This window comes from Nothoprocta perdicaria, unplaced genomic scaffold, assembly GCF_003342845.1.
Source record: "Nothoprocta perdicaria isolate Ctin4 unplaced genomic scaffold, notPer1 scaffold_2, whole genome shotgun sequence".
Classification (NCBI taxonomy): domain Eukaryota; kingdom Metazoa; phylum Chordata; class Aves; order Tinamiformes; family Tinamidae; genus Nothoprocta; species Nothoprocta perdicaria.
In genome coordinates this window covers 6,987,735-7,004,471 of record NW_020455204.1, presented here as the reverse complement: position 1 = coordinate 7,004,471, position 16,737 = coordinate 6,987,735, and the positions used below count along the sequence as shown (strand labels likewise).

At 44.9% G+C, this 16,737-nt stretch overlaps 1 protein-coding gene across 1 annotated transcript in view; it reads left to right on the top strand.

The window, feature by feature from the left end:
• The window catches only part of LOC112945955 (transmembrane protein 132B-like), a 147,668-nt gene that overhangs the window by 75,053 nt on the left and 55,878 nt on the right, over positions 1-16,737 (top strand). Inside the window, exon 3 of the mRNA XM_026037707.1 lies at positions 15,363-15,503. Within this exon, the coding sequence (XP_025893492.1) occupies positions 15,363-15,503 (141 nt within the window). The remainder of the gene's footprint in view (positions 1-15,362; positions 15,504-16,737) is intronic.

The following is a 16,737-nucleotide window of genomic DNA, read 5'->3' as shown; positions in this document are numbered from 1 at the left end:
AGGCTTTTCCTAGCACGGAGGTGACAAATCCGTTCTCCCTGCGAGCCGAGGTCTTCTGGCTGCTGACTCATCAGTGATCCCTGCTGCCGCGCACGCCGCACGCTTCCTTTCCCCTTCCCGGCAGTTTTGGTAACGCGTTTATATTTAGCGCTCACGTTTCTGTCTGACATCGCCCGGTAGTAGCGGCTGATCCCAACCTCCCGCCTTGCTCAGCTGGTGCATCTGGGTGCATTGTGTCCCCAGCCCCGTCCTCGCTGGGCTGGGATGGTGGCAGTGGCAGCCTGGTGGCACCCCCAGTCCTCACCCCTGAATGCCTGGGGGCTGCTCTGATGCTGTCAAAAAAACGCAGCTCAAAAGCATCTTTCTAGCATCCAGCTTCTGAGGTTTTCTCGCTTTTTTACTCCTGCTATGGAGATTTTTTCATGGAAAGAAGAGTCTTGGGGTCCTGCTGTTTATCCAAGGCTGTGGGACCAGTACGGAGCAGTTCATGGGCTGCAGGATTCACTCCATTTAGTAGATCCCCCTTCCCCCAGCACGGTGCCTAATGCATTTGCAGCTCTCCCTGGCCACTTTCATAGAACCCTGATTCATCGATAATTGCACCACTTTAAATCTATTGTTCGTTCACTTTTTGTAAAAGTCCTCAGCTTTAAAACCTGCTTTTAAACTTTTATTTCATTCAAACTTGTGTTGGTCTCCAGGAGAGGGGGGGGCGGAAAACCAGGCTCTTTTATTGTCTTGTGGCATCTGCGTCACTTATCCATTATCTTCCAATACTTACTTATAACAATGTAGGCATGTAAATGTTGAAACACTGTGCAGAAAGCTAAAAGAATTACCAGCAGTAAATAGCATTTTTGATCAATTTAATCATTTTTTTYCCAAATCAATTGTAAATATGCCTAGATTTTTACAGCTTTGGCTATTTGGAATTGTTTGGTRAAGAGATTACATGATTTATTTTATGCTAGGTGGATTTGCATTGGATTTTTATCTGATCAACTTTATATAAGTGTGGTGATATAYTTTTCCTAGGAGTAACTCTTCTGTTTGAGTGCACTTTGCCCATGCACTGGCTTGCACACGTTGTCTCTCTTAATCAGATACTTAAGGGCTTTTAGGAGTTAAGTGGATATCAATTTCTGTGGCTATTTTATTCCTAAAATTGATAAAGCCCCAGTCCTTTGGTGTTCTATCTGTTTTAAGAAACAAATTCCTGGCATTCTGGTGATTTTTATTCAGCGCTTCCCTATCTATGCTCAGTAGGCCTGACTGGCCCTATCAGTTAATGTGTTTTTTAAAGAAAGCCTCTAAAATAGCACCCATTTCACCCTTGGCGTGTACAAAATGAGACCCTCAAAACTTTTCTGGGAAGAGCAGATTTCCCTTCAGCTCCTTTCCCTATAAAGCACAGCTGACTCATGCACAAGTTCTTAAGATCTACAGAATTGTTCCTTGTGAGATATTTAATGAAAGTGAATTCTCAGATCAAGGGTATCTGCTAATACTGTATCTTCCTAGAAATTTGAAATTAGTAAAATGTTCTGATGTCAATACTTGGAATCTACTCTATTTTTTTTCTTGTGACATCTTTACGTGGTGGTCTGGAGGATTCAAGGAGTCTTGTGTAATTTTTCCTATTATATAATACTTCATTTGTCTATGTAGAAGTAGTCTTACATCAAGTGTCATGTTCAGTGTAAATCGACAGTGTGAAGGAGGCTGCACTTTTAAAGCAGCGGCAGGAAATCACATTAAATTCGCTGTAATTACATTGTTCTAGGAATGTGATTATGTGTTTCAACTACCAGCCTCCCACTAAATTACTTCAGATCGGTCTCAATCTGTGCAATGAAATCTGCCTGGTTTAGGTGTAAAAAATGTAATAAATATGAAGTGCATTTTGCATTTATGTTTGATATTCACCTGCTACTGTTTATTATGTTCTCCAGAGCTGCCCTTTCCCAGTGCAGCTACCTTACCTGTTGCTTGCAAGGGAGTTGAACCTTGGCTACCCTTAATGTATGGATTGGCTGTTAGCAGCGCTCTCTGAGCGATGTTAGCTGCTGAATTTCACCCAAAACCACAGAGAGAGCAGGAATGCATGGAAAGGAAGGGATTTCCCTGCGTGAAAATCAGATAAAACATTCCCRGTAATGCATTTAAGCTTGGTACTAATGGTACTGCCAAGGTTGCACAGTTCTGCGCAGGTGAGAAAGAGGGATGAACATTGGGATTTCTAGCAGCGTTATCCTGTGATCCCAAGCCCGGCTCTTTGAGGCTGTACCATGCACAGCGTTCCACATGAGGGTAGCTGTGCCTGAGCTTGGTTGGGGATGACAACCTGACAGTGAAGAACCAAGCCGGGAAAGGATCCATAGCAGGCAAGAACCGAGCACTTCCTCAGAGTCAGGTAAGATCAAGGGAACTTGCCCACGTGTTTAGTGCTTTGGAGAATGGCACTTTTGCCATGTGAGCTCTTCATCAGTAAATCAGATAATCCACATCCTAAACATCAGATTAGGGGGGAAAAAACTTCCGCTCCAGCAAAAYACTGGCTTTTCTTTTCATATCCTCAAGCTATTTGCCTGAGTAGTTGAGAACATGGTTTTATATTAGCAATTACTTGCCTGGGAAGATATTGGCACTTGAATGCCTCGGTATGTGAACCGAGGCTRAGGTTGGATATGGTGGTGGTAGTAGTTGGAGGAAATGATTAGAGCCACAGGTATGCAGGCATCAGCAAGCAGCAGCCCTGCCCRAGCTTGGTCTGAAAGCTGAGCTTTGGGGAGGCTTTGGAAGATGAGGACTTGATTTATGAAACCTCTGCCTGGTTTTCTAACCTTTTAAGTATGAGAACTTTAACTCTCCCTCCTCTCCTTCTTTGTGGTGTGGTGTTTGGTCCCCCTGAAGCAGTGTGAGGCTGCTCAGATGATGGCAGCMTTTCTGGAGAGTATTTTTGTTAAGATAGTTTCTAGTAGTGCTATGGTGAAATGAATGTGTTCATGAGAACCGTGGAATGGAAATCTCAATGAGTTTTCACAAGAGTGGTGGGATAGATGTGAAAGAGAAGAAAATAATCCCATATTATTCTCCTGCGTGACAAATYATGATTATTATTTTACTTAGAATGTGTTCTTTCACACATTTGTTCCATGTTGGTGTATCTTGTAAACTGTTTMAAATATAATTAAGCTCCCCTTTACCCCCAAGTATTTCTGTGTGTTGATGGGTATGTGATGGACGATTTCATTTTATCAAAAACGCTGCTGTTTTGCTTTTCATTCCTTTCTCAGATTTTTCATGGGCTGAGAAATCCACTCGCTAATGTCAGCCCTGAGGCTGGGCTCGTGAGCAGCTCRTGAGGCTACCGAGGCCAGAGCAAAGCCTTGTCCTACCCATGCCCTGTGTCCCCAGCCGAGGAAGAAACCTGCTCCAGTAGCAACGTGGGCAGTGGAAGCCTCCCTGGTAACTCTTCCCTTGGGACTTTGGAGCCAGTAAGGGCTCTATTTTACTCCTCCCTTTGGAGCAGTGGAGGAGCCACTGCTGTTCTCCTACTCGAGCATAACTGGTCGTAATTACCTCAGCCCTGGGTGCCCCATCCCGCGCTTTGCTAAATCAAAAGCACATACGCACGTGAGCTCAGAGCTCCAGTGGAAAATCACCCTTGCATCCTCCTCCTTTTAGTCAGAGCCGCTTTTTGCCCAGCCCCAGGTTTACAAGCAGATGTGAAGCATCCCTAATGTGTGCAGATGATTTCGTCCCTTGATGCTAAGCTGTGAGACTGTCGCTTGGCACCTCGGAGCGCAGAGCGGCGCGTGCTGCCCCTGGCTGCAATGGCTTTGATTCCCCTGCTGAATTGCTTGGGACACGTGCATCAGAACAATTTTGGTATTCACATCCTCTAGACAAGGCTTATTAATTGCAAATCCATGACTAACAGGGTTAGGGACTAGTTAGGATTGGAAAAGCAGCCCGCAGGACAGGAATGGAAATGCCTAGTGCTCCGTGGGACACAGCAGCTCACTGCAAGTGTTTTCCCCTGGAAGCCCCTGAAGATGTTGTAAAAGATCGAGCCTCTTTGTAGCTCGTTGATTCAGTGGCCCTTGGCTCCCCCAGTGCAGAGCCCTGGTTTTAAAGTGGTTGTTATTGCAAACACAGCGTATGCTTTGAAATGCCACAAGTTCAAGAGACTTTTTTTTAGTTGCTAGCACCTAAGCAACGTGCAGCCTTCAGGAAATGGCTTGTTTTTTGCTTCCTCTCTTTGTTTACAATATTTTGCGAAGCTGTTTTTTCACTCAGTTTCTGAAGCCGTATAGAAGCTGAATGACCAAGGCTGGTCAGGGAGCAGAGGCTAACCCAAGCCAGAAGTACGTGAGCAGGTTGTTGCTGCCCACAAAAACACCAGTTTAGGAGGTGGATGGACCCCTGTGCTCCCCACCACCTGCAGATCTGCTGAGCATCCATCAGCGGCTGAGAACTTCTGTAGGGGAACAAGCACCATGCTGCATCATATGCAGTTAGGCTGAGGTGCGTGGGCTGTGCCAGACTGATTTTCTACCTGAAGATCTGCTGGAGGCATGAGGTGGTCCTTTGGCTCCAGTATGTGCCTTGCTGGAGGGTGTGGGTAGTGGCACCTTGCTGTGATGTGGTGGCACCTTGCTGGGAGATGTGGATGGTGGCACCTTGCTCCAGGTGCTCAGCAGAGACCCTTCCCTGCCATCCTTGCCTCCAGACCCACATACCTGCAGCCACCTCCTCAACTGGGACTGGTTCTCTGAAATCCTGACACTTTATTTTGAAGTCAGGAGCACGTGGCTGCCTTCTGCTCTATTAYTCTGCCTCAGCAATGTGCCCATGTGTTGCATCAGTTTGAATTCCTCCTGAAGCAGGTCTCTGACTGACTGGTCTTCAGCCCTGCAAAGACTAGAGTTCAATTTAAAAACTGCTGCAAGGATTAAAGATTCCTCCCCCAATGCTACTGGCCCAGGGTGAGTAATTTCTTTTGACAAGCAAGTGAAATGCCATTAGTTTCCTGCATTATCATCAATCATTATGGTAAAAGGCAAACAATTTTTGTGCCATGGCTGGTAAATTTTCATGACAGTTTTGCAAGGCTGGATAAGCTCATTGATCTGCAGCAGCACAGGGAGCAGCACTCGTCCTCCTGACCTCTTTGGCCATCTCGGGCTGAGACCTGAGGCTTCAGAGGRGAAAAGTGTTCTCCTCCTTTCCCTAGTTAGACACATTGCAGACAAATCTAAAGCTTTGGWGCTGTTCCTGTTTGTGGGAGTTTCTCTGCATTTTTCTGTAGTAGATTACAGCCTTTGCTGCATTATCTGCTTTGCTCAGAGAAGGGACAAAGGCTCACACTTGTGCTAAGTCGGTCCTTGCCAAACCTGCTGAGATCCAAAGAGGTCCTCAGAGTTGATGGGAAAAAGCTAGATCTACTTGCAGAGACTCTTCAAGAAAGGTTCTCAGAAGTGTCCCAGTAGAAACCAAACTGGAGCTTTCAAAGATGAAGACCTGATGGGACAGGAACCAAAGGGCTAGGGCTTGCCCAAGCATTGCAACGGGGAGAATGATGAAGTCTCTGGGGAATGTTTGCTGTCTTGGAGAATCTTGAAAAGTTGCTTGCAGTGGAAGAAAAATCCTATAGAGAAGAAAGCAGAATGGAAAAGAAAAAAAAAAACTGGGGGGCAGAAAAAGGTCTTTGATGTCTTAACCCAGCCAGARGGCTCATTCTCATCAGAATCTGAATGTTATTAGCTTGCTTGGTGGTCACTGCTGCCTGGAGTACAAACCCCATAAGCATAATGCTCACTAAAGTTTCCACTAGCAACAGCAAAATGCTTTATTTTGTTGTGTAATATATAGTACTGCCTTTTTAACTGAAGGACTGGTCTGAGCCCTATTGGAAATTGAGTTCTATTTTGTGGAAAGGGAGATTATTTCCCAACCTTTCCCTATTTGCTGTCCTAGCAAATGCTGCTCAGGTAGAGGTGCCCAACCAAGGTGACTGATTGGCACGCACGAGAGCGGCCCTGTTCCCTGCGACAGGGCTGTAAAGAATGGTAGTTTTATGGTCGGACAATTCAGGGGCTGCGATGGCATTACTGGTGACATGGCAGTGTACCCGGCAGCCCCAGTTAACTCTCCATATTTTATGGCACCCATTTTCTTTCTTCGATTAAACAACATAAAGCTCCATAAAGTCATCCAATAAAAACAACTGCTATTCAGGCAAGGTTCTTGTGGCCTTTTTAATTCTGTAAGGATTTTTCCCTCTTCCCACTGTCTCCTCCAATGGGTGGAGGTGGTGAAACCTGTGCTGAGTACTGAGCAAGCATGGAGTGGATATGAAAAATCCCTTATATTCCACCTTCTGCAGGCAAGCAGTTATGGGAAGTGTTGAGGCTTGGAACATATTCTTTTCTGTCCTGTCTAGTGCAGTTTTAAGCAAAAGATGACTTTTGATGAGTGACCTTTTGCTTTTAGCATCATCTTTGAGGAGGAGGCATATTTCATGGCATTATTTGGCCATTGCTTTGTTGGTCATCTCCCTTATACCTCTGAAATCACAGAAAGAGGAGTAGACTCTTTCTGCACGCTCGCTCCCAAGGCAAGCTGCAGGATGGTCACAGGTGGCCTTTTTTGGTGTCTTCTAATTGAAAACTTGGCCAACGCAACCTACCCTGCACTGCCACTGGGGCTCAAGGACTGTGCCACCAACACTYCAATTAATGCAAGAAACCCGGAGGTTTATTGTAGAGCTCAGCAACWAGGAGTTTCAGCAAAGTTTCCAAGTTGGAGTCTTGGTAAAAGTTAATTATGAGTTATAATAGTTTGAACTATATTTAAGACTTCTTCTTCATATGAAGTGCATGCGTCTTTGAGATGGTGAGCAGACAGAGTGATGAAGTGTCCTAGATACTAAAAAGCTTCATCCAACTTTGAGCAAAAGGGTACTATGGAGCTCATTAGCTACTTTTGCAGGAAGATACAGGGAGTTTTGACTTTGTTGTTGTTTAGGTGCTTTCAGAAATGATGACCTTCAGCTTTTCTTTTACTTGTGAAGGTGGAAAAATGACCTCTTTACAAAGATTCTCTATCTCCTGTGAGATCTGAGCTTATTCAGGCTGCAAATATTTTTGCAGTGCTGATTTCTGAAGGGAGTCTTTCAATAACAGAGAACCAGTAAGTATCTTTGTCTTTGCAGGAGGAAACCTCTGACTTGCTTTGATTTTTTTTTTTTTTGTTATGTTTTTCAAAGCTCTGTTTCTGCATGGTTGCAAGAATCCCAAGTTCAAATACTTTGGAAACCTTCAGACTTGATAATGCATTCCCTCCTCTTCCTCCAGCCTTTAAGGAACAGCTTTATCTATTACAAGCATGGCATTGGTTTCAAGGTAAAGGACACAGAGTCAGTGCTTTAGATCTTCCAGGGAAAGGTTGAACAGAGCAAGCAGGCTTTGATATTTGCTCCGTAGACCTGTGTTACAGAAATCACTCCAGCGTTTTAGCTCTTCTCTCTATGGAGAAGATATGTTGTGCTGGACAAAAGGGGGCACATACTTCAATTCCTGGAGATGTTGAAGGGCAGGCATGACAGCAGGCACTCTTGAGCCCTTTGAATAATGATCAACACATCATAACTCGGCTCACTGAGCTGAAGCAGGAGGAGAGAGAATGKTTTTTTTTCCATGGAGGCAGAATTGTCACCTGGTTGTGCATGCTAAGGAGAAGAGGATGTTACGAGGTTATTTGGTAGCACGAGGATCATTTAGAGTTGCAGATAGACTCGCTGTCTCCTTTTGATCGATAGTAATAACTGCTAGTTAATGTTTATTGAATACTCGGGAAGTGAGGGAGTTGTGTGTGTGTTGGCAAATTGTGAGCAGTGTTTCCCGCCCTGTAGGCAGGCAAAGGACAAGGTGTGATCCATCTTCCAGCACTGGAATGGCAGGAGGCACTGGAGCCCTGTTAGAGGGACCTTGGGATTAATGAGCCGGGCATCAACTTGTTCTCTTGGTGTGAAGAGCTGGGTTGAGTTTCAGCACAATCTACAGCTGCATTTGCTTATAATATAATCAAAGTCATTTGTATGTCAAAGGCCCCAATGTTGTTTTCAGGTGGCCTGAAAATGAGACTACTCTAGAGTTGGCAGCGTTTTTATTAAGAAAAATGCCAATTGCGAAGAACTCTTTGATCCACCGTTTTTAGGATCCACTGGGAAATTACAGAAATATATTGAAATGCAGTGTGCACACAAAGATTAGCTGCACAAATGCACAGTGTCTCCACAGGACTAGTAATTCCTCTCTCCATGGATGAATTTCCTAGCATAGGTGAGTAAACATCCTTTCCATTGTGAAGCTCCCCCAACAATTCCATGGTTAGCAGGCTGAGCCCATGGATTTGGGGCAAGGCCTCGTGCTCTGGCACCTCGCACCTMTTCTGCTCCTGGTAGGATTCCTCTGCTGACATATTTTAAGGAAAACAGCATCCACTGCGGGAGGTGACRTTTTGATCTCACACTGCATAAGACTTCAGAGCTTCTCAGTTTTCTCTAACAATATCGTAAACCCATATAAAGAGGTCTAGTTTGTGACTGGAAAAAACAAGTATGAAATTAATAGCTTTAATTTCAAGCCACTCGGGATGTCTTTCCACTGTGTTTTGTTGACGCTTTTTTWAAGCTCTATTTGCTTACTTAAGTAGAGAAAGAGCTAATTAAAAATGGAAATTCTACCTTTGTATGAAGATAGAATTTCTTTTTTTTTTTTTTTTTTAAAAAAAAAGTGGCAAATTGGAATTTTTCACTGGCTGTTGAAATWCAAGATAATCTTCTCTAAAATTTTAGGAAAGCTAAGGGGCTCTTGATAAAAATCTGCTGTGCTTTTTCTCTACAAGTTATACTTGCATGCAAAACGAGGAGAGGGGAATTTAGATAAAATACTCCCTCCATCATCTCCTTTCCTTTTTTTTTAATCCTGTCTTATTTTGTTCATACTTCTGTAAAAGCTTCCTCCAAACCATAAGCCACCGTACTCAAGGGTAGCTTGTGTTAATTTGTCTTCCCTAATAGTTAATTTATCACTTGGAAAGTACTTTGCTGTCAGAATCCAAATTAAAATCCTGTTTACCTTTTTCATTATTCAAAATCCAATATGCTCGTGAGCATGATGCTTAGCATATTTTGGAACATTTGGTGGGCTGAAAAAAGAGAGGTTGATGGCTTTACCTTTTAGGGTAGAAAAGTGGTAATTGTATCATGCTGCATCTTTAGTTTTGCTCCTCTTCACAACTGCAAATGGGATCTCAGGGTCTTTTTTTGCTTGTCAGCCCTCGTATTGCCTGGGCGCTGTTGCTCCTGCCGTGCCTGTCGCTGATGCTCTGATGGAAACCAGTAATAGCTGCTTCCGTTGCAACCACATCCCAAATGCCTGACAGGGTTGAATAAGACATCTATGAAAGGTTATATAAAAATAGATGCAGGTAGAGCAGGGGCAGGCAGAGCAAACTTCCTGATAAGGGTTAGGAGGGAGTGCTGAGATGCTGCAGCAAGGGCATTCCYGAGGCCGTGGTGGCTTTTGGTCCTGCGGCGCGGAGGCGTTTGGCAAGGCCAAGACAGCAGAGCAGAACAGAGCCACGTCTTGTTTTGAGGGGGGAAAAAAGGGCTAACTGCATGTTGGGCTTGCAATGAAAGGCAGTCACTGCAGTTGGTTTTAGCCTGGGTAAAGCGCAGAGCTGCAATGTGGGGTGAAGCTCCAGGTTGCTTTGTAATCTACAGCCTGTCCCTAAGCACTGAGCTCAGCCTTGTCCTATGGACTGACATTGGCTGCATCAGCAGCTTCCTTCTGCTGGTAGCACCTCTTGCTGCTGGGAATATCCCCAGGTCATGTTTGTTGTCCGCCTTTGACTTCATTATTTGAATCCTTTTTCTTGGAGTTTCCTGKTACTTGATGCATTGCAGTTGCCCTCTGCCCTTCATTGCCATCTGCCTGCCATCTATCTTCACCTCTCCGCTGGGCTTTGTAGGCTGCTTGTTCTGCTTATGATTTATTTGTGCTTCTACATTTGTGTCCTTTTGGAGAGGGCTTGGCTTACCCCAGGGTCTTTGTATTATTTTGATGTGTATTTTACATACTTAGGAAAATAACTTATGGTCAAGCACTGAGACAAATGCAGCTGGGCTTGTGTTGCTATTTTGAGGAGAAGTAGATAGGGACCTAGTTTGAACATAAATCTGTGACAAGTCTTTTAAAGCATRAAAGAACAAAGAAATAAATGAAGTTCTTGGAAAAAGTACTTTTGAAAATAAATACTTGCTCAGCTTGTGAAGATTTAGGGCCAGGTGCCAGGACGTGCAGGCTTCCCTGATGGGGTGAGTGTTTGCAGGATGATCATCTTGTAGATGAAGCACTCTCATTTTATGATAAATAGCATTGGAAATCAGTTTGTTTGCTGAGCTGCAGACACAGAGCAGCTGCCTGGGCATCGTGGGACCCTCAGCCTGGAGTGAGGGCAGGGGACAGCAGCCCCGTTTGATGCTGAAGGTATCAAAACACTTCTTGGCAGCTCTAGATTGAATTCCTGCTTCTGTCCCGTTTTTCCTAGGTGACKTTGGCTGCGTCTCTGTGTTCCCGTTGTGCTGCGGGATGCTCCGCGGAGGGTGGCCGGGCTCTGCTGGCGCTGCTGCCGCCCCTGCTCAGCCAGCCCTGACGGAGCCGTCGCTCCATCTGCTTCCGCAGCAGCTCCCCGACCCTTCTGCGCCTCATACCCTCGCTGCCCGTGAGCTCTGCCTGCCTGCGCCTCCCTCCAGATGCCATCAATGCATTTGGATGTGACATCCATGAATCGCACGCTGCCTTCTTATATCTCCTGGCAAACTTCACTTATTTCCTTCTGGCTCTCCCTCCCTATACAGAAAAAAACTTGTCTGACTCATCCATACCCCCAAACTCCCTAGATGTTATGCCTGAATTCAGTGATTATTTTAATTTATAGTGCTTGGCTTAAAGTAGCTTAAAACACATGTATTTTAGCTAGCAACTCCCCAGGGACCTTGTTCAGCACTAATTGCTTGCTGTTTGTGCAATTCTTCAAATATGTAAAATGCTCTGTAAGGACTCGGAAATACTACCCTTTCCTATAGCGTAGGCTTAAAGATAGGTCAGGATGTCTTGCCAACGTGCAGGTCTGGGAACTGGGATGCATTGGTCCAAATTCTTGCTCTGCAGAGACTGTGCTGTTCTAGGCAAGCTGCTAAACTGCTCTACAGCTTGGATTTCCTGMAAGGAAATATCTATACATATATCCCTGCAAGGGTTGTACATGTATTTTTAATTGAGCTAAAAATGCACGTTGAAGGCTGAATACTGGAATGCTTGGAAATTACAATTGAAATACATTATCACAAGCTTTATTAGTAGTAATTCACTCGGAGCAGATTTAGTTCAGATCATGTTTTCCCCCTTTGCATGGAGGGGGAGGAGATGAGAGGCTCTCTAAAATAGGTCTGGACAAGTCTCCCTTCTTATCAGTTTGAGCATGTTCCATCTGCTGTGAGCACAGTCCTAGTTTATTTGCTTAAATGTCTTTTCCTTCTGATTCTATTTTAAAGTTGTTTKGGGTGAAGGTTTTCCTTTCCAATTACTGCTGCTGGGGGGGATTGCAGCAAAGTTTCCTTTGCAGGTTTTGCAGCTAATGAAGGGGAAGACAGGGACAGTCCCTGCCCCGCTCTGGTTAAGGGTGGGCTCCAAATCCCCCTTGCAGCCCTTAGTGATCTCTGCAGCCCTGGTGGTTATTTGTCCTTTCTCCTTTTCTTTTGTTGTCATAATTGAGAGAAAAGGTTTGGAACTACAAAATGCCCAGGGTTGGGTGCACTTAAGCCTGGGGATGCATTTTGGAGTATGTTTTCCTTGCTCCATGTTGGCAGGCTGGGGATGCTTCTGCTTTCCTCCTCACCTCAGTCTCTCCTGTTGCTGGTACCGTATTCCCTGGGAAAYGAAGGACACGCCGTGCAGGAAAATACCAGTGTTGGGGGTACCAAGGGCAGGAATATGGGGGTACTCAGCTGGTGCGAGCTCTGCTGTTCCRCATTCATAGCTGGAGAACAGGATGGAACGCGCTTGGGGAGCAGCGATTCTCTCCATTCCTTGCTCCAAATAGCTTTGACGTTTCCCTCCCTGCCACCAGCTTGCTCCTTGGAAGCTCCTTGGGGCAGCAGTGGTGCGAGGGGCCGGGGGTGGCCAGCGAACATCTCCCAGGCTTCCCTCTCCCCATGGAGCAAGCCCAAGGACGCTCTTTTAGGCATTTCCTAGGCATTTTCATAGCCTGATTCATCAACATTTTAACACTTCTTTCTTCTTTTTTTTTTTGTGCTTGTAGAGCTTGGGGGTAGGTTTAAAGATATGAATCACTTATCTGAAGAGTAGTAGATTCGAGCTTTCCATATGCAAGGCTGGTTTGATTTGAATTTCTTGACTTATTCTAAGTGAGAAGCTGAATTCAGTCTCTTCTTTCTTTCGACCTTCCTGGCTCTCCTGGTATCCAAAAATGCAAAATGACATCTTGCCTCAGCCCACCAGAGCAGATGCGTTGCAGAGGATTAGACTGGAAATATTCCTAAAATGCAGCGTTCTGAGATGTTTTTGGAAAACGTAGCTGGGAAGCAGAGTACGTGATGTTCGCTTGATGCTAACCCAGCAAGACAGTAAATATACAGCAAGGGAAATCTGTAGGCACAAGCACCGAGGCAGCGCTGCCAAAAYGGGGGAGGCCTCTTGTTAGGGGATAGTGCCCTAAAGGAGGAGCCGAGTGGTGAGCCAGGAGGACGGGCACCAGGAGAGCCTCATCTGMTGGCCAGATGGGCACAGCCAGCGTCACAGCTGCATGCGGGTGCAGGAGGAAAAGCAGCAAAGCTCCTGATCACTAGGCTAGCCCAGAAGGTCTCCTGGCATTTGARGATGTGACATGTTTGTGTAGGGTTAGGAGCATGGCTCAGGGTGGACATAGCAGAGGCCACCATAGATCTATAGGCTCTGCATGTGTTTGGCTGCTAGAAACTCCTGTTATGTGTCKCCTTTCTCTAGCTGAAGTATTCCCCTGACTGCTCTCTCTCCTTCCCCATGCATTTTTACTCCATCTTGGTGGTACTCAGGGTTTGGATAGGAGCAATGTGGCTAGAGGTGGATATTTAGGGCTACTGCGTTCTCACCCATAGTTTTTTGGGGGGAAACTGGTGGATCAACAAAGAGAAGCAGCAGCTTCATCACCCGTGGAGGAGGAAGCTGAGAGCTGGATCCTGAGGGATTGAAGTCTGCTCCTGTATGGCAGGGAACYGAGGGTGGTGGCTCTGCATCCCCTTGGCCTGGTTGATTCAGAGCAGAAGAAAGTAAATACTGTGGAGTTAAGATGCTCGTGGAGCAAGAGCTGTGTAGGAGGATATCTTAAACTTCTGAGCGATGGAAAAAAGCTGCTGAATCCTAAAATCATGCATGAAATTCAGCTCTCCTATCCCCRCCCTGTATCTCCAGTCCAAATTTCTTTAATTAGTCAAGGTCTTGACTTGGGTGGAGTTTTAGGGTAAAAGTTTGCAGGCTTGTCRAGAAAAACTTGGAAAATCAAAGGGATGGGTGGGAAGGCAAATTTGTCAAAAGGTGTAATTTTATATGGGAACAAAAGCAGGGGGGAAAAAAAGCTTTTTAAGTTATTATGCCTTTTTTTTTTTTYCCCAAGAGTCATTGACTMAGCCTAAAAAGAAAATAATTGAATCCTTTGCTTGACACCCCGAGTCTCTATCTCATGGTAAATAACAAATCAGTCTGCAAGGAAGCTGTGTAGGTGCCTAGAAGCCTGCGGGAGAAAGGCTGAGCCTTGTAGGAAGGATTTAGTCCAGTGTGGTTAGTACAAAATAAATGAATTCCCATCTGAAAAAGGAGGAAGCGATGATCAAAAAAGGGGCACTTGCAYAAGCTTTGTGGCATGGTGTTTGGGAGATAGGAATGCAAATGGAAGAACACGAAGGAAAAATTAGAAAAATATCAAGTAAAACTCTCTCCCTACAAGCAACCTTTTCATTTCACATCGGCTATGTCTGGCATGATTTTGGTCCATCAAATCAATAAAGTCCTAGAGGGAGAACCAAGGATATCTTAAAAGCAGACTGAATTAATTCCATTTCAGAGGAGAAGACCACCCGTCGAGTCTTCGCGGGCGCTTTGATCCAAACCCATGAACTCAGCTAGAACTTGAAGGAAATGTTGAGCAATGTAATAACGTGAGCCCCGACCAGCCGCCAGGCAGCGGGGCAAATCTGTCACAATTCACTATTAAGTAACACTTCAAGTCTCAGCAGTGCTGTTTCATTCCACCATACAACTAAGAGGTCCCTCTTGGCTTCACTTTTAATTAATTAAGTCGCAGCAGTGGCGAAGGCAGCGCTGCAGCAGTTGCTTTCAGCCTAATTGTTCTCCAGGCAGGTCTGCAGCTCTCCTGTAGAAATCCCAGCCTTGTCTCCGGCCTCAAGCTGCACAAATGAAGTTGCTGCTGCTAAGGCAGTTTGTTTCCTGTTCCTTGGCAATCTGTTCCTCATGCAGAGCCCGCCGCAGCGTGGACTTATTATTTTTTAACAAATGGCAAAAAAATTAGTTTCTTTAAACAAATGGCAAAGGCATTTGCCATCTACTGAACTGCTTTTAGACTCTACCCACACTTAAAAAATTGAGGTTTTCCATGTTGGCATCCTGTGAGTTTCGGCAGCAGAGTTTTGTGATTGTGTAACGATTGGGAAACAAGCCTGGTTTGATAGATCCCAGTGTAACTGCGAAATTGTTCTTGTTCCTTGGTCCAGCATATATGATAACATGCTCCTTCCCATTCCTTCCTGTGTTGTTCTGGTCTTCTATCAACAGAACATGCTTTCTCCATGCGCAGTGGTCAGGGGCACCTTGTTCCCAAAGGCTGACAAGCAGAAGGATGTATTTCATACCACAAGGCTCTGGTTTCCCATCTCAAACTACAGGACAGACACAACAAATTAAATCAACTTATGCTTAGTCACATCTTTTTCATTTATATCAAAACTGCTGCCACTGAAGCAGAAAACATTCTTGCGCTCTCCACATTGTTCAAGCTGAAAATTAACCAGCTTTTGCACATAATGAAACTCATACTTCATCACTTGAAAATAATGGGGCTGGTGGTATATTTTGAAAGCACAGTGACTTACAGTTGCAATGAATCAGTCTATTACTGATGCAAGGGGGAGTATTTCCTCTTCCATCTTCCCCGCTTCCCTCTCTGGGTCTATTGGTGTGAAGTCTGTGCCTAAAGTGATCGCTGTTGTTGCCCAACAGAATTAAGACGGCGCCGGGTGTGAAGATAGTGGACGTGCGAGTCAGCGACGCCGACCAGTGGGGCGTGCAGGAGGAGACGGACAGCGAGAGGACCACTGCCATCATCACGTGCGTGCTCAACGACCCAACGGCCGAGAACAGGTAGGCGGCCGAGCTCTGTCCTACATCAACTCCTGCTCAAATGCTGTGAGAGACCGCGCTGGCTCCTTCAATAAATGGTGTTACTCTTTTAATAGGGCGTATTATCCTTTTCAGCTTCCTTGGAGAAGCTATGGGTGATCTAACATGAGCTTGCTTTTCTTATGTTTCACTTCTGAGCTCCAGAAGTAGATGATCTAATTAAATGGGAGGCAGTCGACAGGTCCTGGCTCCTATTCCCTTCTCTTGCACCTTCAGGCAGTGGGAGAATTCCTGTTGCCAAAGGATTAATAAAAAGGAAAGGATTAAAATAGAGAAATATGAAGAAAAATTGAGAGCAATTTTGGACAATGCTGTCTGTTTTATATGGAAAGCTATAAAGGTAATAGCTATTAAGTGTTATTCATTAGTGCTCCAAAACACCTGTGGGTGTCTATGAAATGTCTCGCGAATACTGTGCACATTTATTGTGGTAATAYCCTAGCAAACTATGTTCAAAGTAATGATAAATTTACATTGTTAGTCAGAATTGCATACTTTTCAGTATAAGCAGTTCTCTATTACTGTGTAGTTATTCTACACTTAAGGTACTCTGTGCGTACATATAGTTTGGAATTGTATCATAATTAGGAAAAACRTGTCAAAACTTTAGCTTTGGGAGTCTTCCTTCTGCATTAATCCTTTTTTAAAAGCTCCTTTAAGGGAGAAAAGCCTGTGTTAGTGGCAGTGTAGACCTAGGAAGGCTGTTTTGATATCTGGAAGTGAATAGTGAGTTTCTGCTCTCATTGCTGAAGTTTTATCAGAGAAAGAAATTAACCCCACTTAACTTTGGATACTGCAGTGCTTGTGTTGAAGTATAAGCTCTTTGCTGTGGGTTCCTTTTCAGTGACGGGGGCACTGAGGCACTGCTAAGGTGCAACAGACCTGCAAGCAGCAAGCAAAAAGAGCCTGTTTCCCCCCAGKAAAGCTGCAGAGACTGGAGGTGACGAGGTCAGATGCACAAATTTGCATTGGAAATGCAGGAAGCGAAGGGAAGTGATTCCCAGGCTCCGTGTCTCTAGTTAAGTCAAGGRGTACAGAGCTTTCTGGCATGAAATGTCAGGAAAACACTTCAGTTCATTAGCTGCTTCATTGAGTTCCTCTCCACTAAGACAAAGAAAGAAGTTTCCTCTTGTTTCCAAAAACATTTATAAAAGTTGTAAATTTGAATTTGTGGCTGTAGGAAATTTTTGCCCAC